At 39.6% G+C, this 6,785-nt stretch overlaps 1 protein-coding gene across 1 annotated transcript in view; it reads left to right on the top strand.

Annotated features, from left to right (window-relative positions):
• The window catches only part of IBTK (inhibitor of Bruton tyrosine kinase), a 94,306-nt gene extending 88,217 nt beyond the window's left edge, over positions 1 to 6,089 (top strand). The window contains exons 26-28 of the mRNA XM_019538164.1: positions 2,908 to 2,979; positions 3,087 to 3,219; positions 4,677 to 6,089. Of these exons, the coding sequence (XP_019393709.1) occupies positions 2,908 to 2,979; positions 3,087 to 3,219; positions 4,677 to 4,802 (331 nt within the window). The 3' untranslated portion in view covers positions 4,803 to 6,089. The remainder of the gene's footprint in view (positions 1 to 2,907; positions 2,980 to 3,086; positions 3,220 to 4,676) is intronic.
• Positions 6,090 to 6,785: the final 696 nt, after the last annotated feature.

Below are 6,785 nucleotides of genomic sequence, written 5' to 3'. Positions count from 1 at the left end.
AATTGGATGCTTATCTTGCTGGGATCCTATGACCCCAGCTGACTTCCTGCCCTTTGGGCAGGGGGCTGGACTTGATGACCTCCCGAGGTCCCTTCCAGCCCTAATGTCTATGAAATCTATGAAATCTTTCTTTCATAATGTGGTCAAGCTTTGTGTTGAAACTTGCATATTGTTCTGTCCCGCTATTCTGTTTGAAAGGCTGCTCCATAACCTCACTTCGTTAATGGTAAGATACCTGCTAATTTCTAGTCATAAATTTCTTTATGGCCAGTTTTTTACACACATTCTTACGTCAGCATTGTCTGTTAGCTTATTATAAATTGTTTCTCTGTGTATTCTGGATGACATCTCTTCTTGCATAATGGCATTAATATGTCCTAGCTCCACTGGAAATACCTACTGGTATACCAGTGGTATATTTCAGGATTGCATTTGCCTTTTTCCTGGCTGCATTACATTGGCGGTCCATAATTATCTTGTGATGGGTGAGGAAGATGTGAGTACAAGACTCAGTTGAGATCTTGGGAAGAGTGAACTTTGATGTCTCAGAGTGGAGAAGATCCACTTACGCTTTTTTGGGTTTACTAGGCAGTTTGTTTATCTTGCATATGTTTCTGTCCCTTCGGCACACTTGTCAAACTAGGAACTCCAAGTTCTGTTTTTATGCCAAACATAAAACATTGTTCTCTTTAGAAGTATGTTTTGATGGATTCCTTTTTAGTCACACTTGAAACTTTCTGTTCCCTGTTCAACAGTGAGTTAGTTCTTCTTGTCCTTGGAATATATGTCTGAAGGGAGGAATCCTGAAGAATGTGGTGTGAGGGAAACAGATGCATACAGCCATTGTGTAGGATGTAATATGGCTTCTCACAGTCTATCCATCCTTTATTACAGTCCCCCTCATGCAGCATGTCTAGGTATGGTGGAAGGCCAGGAAGCCAGAACTCCGTGATCACTCCACACAGAATTCAGCAGTCAGTGGATCTTGTTGGGTACTTTTTCCTAGGATTCACTCTCATACAGTTTGTGGCTATTTAATTGCAGAATATATTCTAGGAGTTTGGTAAAATACAGTGTCTTTCTATCACAGAATGATATATGATTGACAGATACAATACTCTATGATTATTTTGCAAACACTTTAAGTTGGTATTTCACTACAGTAAAAGCTGCATTATCTGGCACCTTACGAACTGGCATGCTCTATTAACCGGCATGCTAGCTTGTAAGGTAAAAGCAAAAGCGGAAGTGCCCACTGTGCCACTTCCAGTTTCGCCAAGCCCCCATGGTCCGGGGCATAGCAGCCTGCACGGGGGCCATCTCCCTGTTCCCCAGCATGCTGATGCAGCGGGAGGGACGGCAGCACGCTGGACACAGCGGGGGAGGGCTATGGATGCTGGATAACAAAGCTTTTGCTGTATTTATTTGTATATCTCTCAGTACTGCATATTGCCAGATGTATATCTAATGTAGAGGGAGATTATATTATTTAGGATGGATATCTTCCCATTAGAATTGTTTTGATAGCTTTAGGGTTATGATATCAAACATGGAATTCAACCAACATGCAGGCAGACCTTCTGGTTCATTGTGTGCGCTACTGTTGGGTCAGGGAATTTGGGAGCGTGACTATCAGTGGGCATAACCTGCTGCAGAATCTGTTGCCCTGGTTTCCAAGGTTCATCGGTGGCAAAGGCCATGCCAACAGCACCCTCATTCAGTCTGAGGCTATTTGGCTTGCTGCAGCTTGCGCTACCTCCACCACAGCAAGCAGCTCCCTGCTGCAGTGATGCCACCCCAGGCCGTATGTCACAAAGTGAGTTTGATACCCCTTTCTTAAAGTATTTGTGCAATCTAGATTTACATATGTAAAATGGTGGCTTCTTTTGACATCAGTTAAGAGTCAGTCTTAAAAATGGGCATATTTTAGTAATAAAATTCTAGATAACAGAATCAGAACTTCCCCTACCCTTTCTCCACATGTACTGTAAATTCACCTATGGCTTAAATCCAAGAAGTTGTATTAACCTCCTCTTAACATGTTTACTGAATAGCTTTCTGATATCCAGAAGGGGTTTTTTTTCTTGCCTTGCTTCTGTTCTTTTAATTCTGATTTTCTGCCTTCACATATAATTTAGCAGAATCCAGATCACTTACGCAGGGGAAATTTTTTTTTTAATATAGCTGTTTATTGAAAGTTCACTGTTCTTGGCCTGTAAGGACCCTGTCACTTATGCAGTTTAAGGTGTGATGGAAACCAGCCACAAAGTTTTTACATATCTTGTGTAATAATTTTGTGACTGGTTTTGCATTTTGTGATGTCATTACTTGCCTGAACATGTGACTGGGTCACTATTTAAGATGTGATTAGCGGGTTAATTGTGTCTTAAGTGTAGGGTGTGACGGGGCTTAATTCACATGTGCTTAGGAAAATAATATCCTATTACTGTGCAGTTCATTTAATGCTGCGGTTATTATTTATGTGGATGTTTAATAAGAACACAAGACAGTTTTCAGTCTGGAGGCCACATCCTTACTTTTTTTTGAACAGACTTAGAACCTATATTTATACTGAGCAGCACAGCTGGAAATCTTTTAATGTTAACAAGACAACATTGAGATTTATTTGCCAAACCAAGAACTTAAAAGTTAGGAAATGCCAATTTTTATTACCCGTGCTATAACTTGATTACAATTGTACTGATCAAGAGTTCCCTTTTCTGACAATATATTGCACTTAAATATAACCTGACCTGAGATTCCCCCTTCAGCCTATTTCATTCCTACTTCTGTTATAATATATTCAATGGACTAAGTCTGAGGATTTCTAACAGTATTACTGTGTACCAGAGGAATGCTTTTGTGAGTAAATTTCATTCCCTTCCCTCTGCTCCCACTCTTCACCAGGTGCACAACCAAGACCAGAACGTGTGCAGAAGAAAACAATATTTCTGATTCTCCTCAGCTGGAAAGTCAAAAGTAAGTTTGATCTCTTGCACTAGTTAAAATAGCACAAAATATGTCCTATAATGTTGTTTCAGAATGTTGATAATTATACCTTAAAGCGCAACTTTTTATCTTTGTAGTCCCTGGTTAGCAGCATCCGTGAATAACTCTACTGCAATGGCACCTATCACATTTGCATCAATTGTAGAGGAGGAGCTTCAGCAAGAGGCTGCACTTACCAGAAGCAGAGAGAAACCTTTGGCTTTGATTCAGGTAGAAGAAGCTGTATTGGGAGTTAATGTAACACAAAGGTTTTCCATCCGAAGCATATCAACTAGGGGTGTGTGATACAGGCCATATTCAATTTGGATTTAGATTTGTCCGATTCGGGGGGCAGTGATTCAGTTCGTTGATTCAAATCACTGTCCCAATTCAATTTGGCGAAATCCGAATTTGAAGATTGGACGCTGATTCGGAGAATCAGTGATTCAGTCATAGACACAGCCTTAAATGTTTTTTCTACATATCTCAAGGTACCGGGCATGGCTCGTGAATGCTGAGATGGTGAGGTGGATGGAGCGTCTCACAGGAATGCAGTGGGACCCCCTGCATGCTCAGTGGCAGACCTGAAAGTGGACTGGAAGCATTTCTGGTCCACTTCCAGGTCTGCTGCCAAGCATGCAGGGGATTTTCCCCCCCCCAGCTTGGCGATCAGCTGCAGGGGGACCCTGGGTGCCCCCCCACCCAAACCCAGAAGGCACCAGTTGCCAAGCCAGGGGATAGAGGGGAAGGGGGTCCTTGCACGCTCCATGGTGGACCCGGAAGTGCTTCGGGTCCACTTCCGGGTCCGTCATTGAGTGTGTTGGGGACCGTCCCCACACTCCCGTGAGATGCTCCATCTACTCCAGCATTGCAGCATTTACAAGCCACCAGGTACCTTGAGGTAGGTAAAAAAAAAATATATATATATAAAGTTGTGTCTATGTCCGAATCGGTTCCAAGGGTTCTGATTCAATGTAGAGAGATTAAAGGGTCTCCTGATTCAATTTGTATTTGGAGATTCGCTGCCAAATTGGCCTGAATCTCTGCCGAATCGAATCAGCGACTGAAACTTTGCACAGCCCTAATATCAACCAGTTCTGTGCCTTAGGCTGCTGCTGTTTTTGTCCCCTCTAAGTGGTGTCTAGGGCTGGTGCTTTGGTTTTTCACCTGTAATTATATTATTATTTTTCACCAGCTCTTCCACAAATTGCTTTTTAAGAATCAACTTTTCAGATGCTGTGTTTATCAGCTACTAAAGCATCGTTTTGCTGTGCATTTTCATAATGTAGGACTGGTCTTCATGACAGTAGCCATCCTTAGCTTCAGGAGTCCCATTCCATGTCAGTCCTTTTTTGCATCCCATCATGGTTCTAGAGTGTTTTTGTCCTCTTCTACAGTCTGCCGGAGGAGGGCATCTAGTCAGTCAGGAGTTGTAGTATCTCTTAGGACCATACAAATCCCATAACTGCCTCCCAAAGCAGGGAGACCTTAAAACATTTTTGTTTGGTAGGCTGTTTTAAAAATGCTCCTGTATTTTAATAAAGCTGAGAATTTTCATATAGTTTATAGATGGCAGTAGTTAATTTGGGACTGTTAAATCTTATTTGTAACTAATTTAATTTTGAGAATGCACTACTATTTTGCAGACCTGATTACAAAATGCATGGTTTCTCCTTTTTATTTTTCAGATTGAGGAATGTGCTATTCAGGATTTGTTAATCCACTACGAAGCTTTTGACAACCCCGATGAATATGTTGTTGTTGAAAGGGCTTCCCAGGGACCTATTGCAACACCTAGATGGAACAAACATTGATTCTAGTTCTTCACGATCTGCGTGAAGACATGTATTTTTGAGGTTTTAACTTCAGAAAGAACTGGATTGAGGGAATAGTCCTGTAAACTTAGCATCCATGTTTAAACAGTGCACATATTCTACATCTCGTGAATGCATCTTAGTCACGAGTGGGTATGCAGACTAAATAATTTGTCCTTTAAAGTGTCCATTTATTCACCACATATTGATGTAAGTGTTGAGGTTTTTCTTTGCTAATAAGTCCTGTGTTAGTGACATTATGTAGAAAATGATAAATTGAAATTGCATTAGCTTATAGTGTTTTACATGGGACAGTAGGGCTTTTTGTTAAATTCACAGGTGGTTAAAAAGCAACATGCTTATTTTCTGATTAATGTGGAATTGAGCCTGCAGAATTATGCATAGTTTAATTTTGAGTTTCTTCAGGATTGAATGACAAATTTAAAACATCCCAAATATTTCTCTGCTTAAACTTTGTGTAATAATACCATTTGGTAATGAAGTTTCTCCCTAATCTCCAGTATATATGTACTGAGTACTAGTTCTGTTGGCTATTGTAGCTAGTACTCTTGACTGTCACTCTTCAGGATGAGTCTCTGTGCAGGACCTAAATGCCCTGTCACTATCTGCTTTTAATTCCATTGTGCATGCTTTTTCACTGTTGTGAGATTGGCTTCTTGAGTAGTTTTAGTTCCGTTGGATGGGTTACGGTAGCACTGTTTGGCTCATCTGTAGTCTTATTCTAGTATACTTGTATAACTAGTGGTTTGAGGTACATTTTTTGAAGTGTTGAGGAAATATGAAACCTGTATGTTACATGTTAAAGCTACAAGGTTGAACGCATAACTGGATTTTGAGAATAACTAACCTGAAAGATTGTCGGTTGTTTTCAGTATTGTGTGTTCAAAAAGAACTCTGTGCCTGGTCTCTCTAAACAGATTTCTGAAAATTAATCACCTTATGCACAATATCCTTTCTAGTTGGTCAGTTTGGATAGTTAACTTTGGATTTGCCTGTTTCAGTAATCTCCGCAATTAAATTTGGGATAAACTGGAAAAGATAAAACTACAGAAGATTTACCCAGATGAATGTACAAAGTTATCACTGTGCAATGATTTAATCTTGAAAAACAATGTAGCTTAATCAAGTGGCTTCAGGTTGAGCTACACCAAACAAAAACAAAACAAAACACCCAAACATGTAAACAAATGCAATAAACAGTAAAAATTTGATTGATTAATTTGTGTAGTTAATTTGTGTGCATAAAATTGACATTTTAAAATTGTAGTTATGGTATATGTAGAAGTTTTTTACTGTTTCCTTTGGAGCCTGAAGGGTATGCTTAGTTGAAAATAAGCAGGTATTGTATGGGCAGACCTTAATGTTTTAAATCTTAATGCTGATTTGTAAGTCAGTAAATTCAATATGAACTGAGGTTTTACTGTACCTGGATGCTTCACTTTGGTCTTGCTTTTCAAGACTTGGTGAAGCATTTCTGTTCTCCCTTCCCCCTATCCATCAAAAAGACCATGCACAGGAAGAAAAGTGGGTTTAATAGCAATGTTAATATGCTTTTTAAAAAGGGCTTATCACATTTCATTCTAAAATATCAAATATTTTTAAAAGGTCATTCATTTGTTGCATTTTGAAAGAAATGTTTCAAACTTCCTTTAACAAAGTTTGTCTGTGCAGCTAAAGGAGGGATTCATATCAAACCTCTGGGGAACTTTTGATTAGTTTTACGCTTAGCATTCTTGTATAATGTGTCATTGGTTATAGTTAATTTCTCATTCTTGTGTGTTGTGTTTATTATAAATATGCACTTTCAGTGAAATTGAAAACAGATGTTTAGACAATTGTGTTTAATGGAGTTGAACACCAAAAGAGCTTTGAATGACGCTCCGTTTAAGGGGCCTGCCAGACATTCAGTTAATGATGTAAGGGGATCTAATCCCTGATCCCAGCAATCACCCTTCCTGCCAT

This window comes from Crocodylus porosus, unplaced genomic scaffold, assembly GCF_001723895.1.
Source record: "Crocodylus porosus isolate Cpor-Errol unplaced genomic scaffold, CroPor_comp1, whole genome shotgun sequence".
NCBI classification, from domain to species: Eukaryota; Metazoa; Chordata; order Crocodylia; family Crocodylidae; genus Crocodylus; species Crocodylus porosus.
This window is presented reverse-complemented; position numbering and strand designations above follow the sequence as displayed.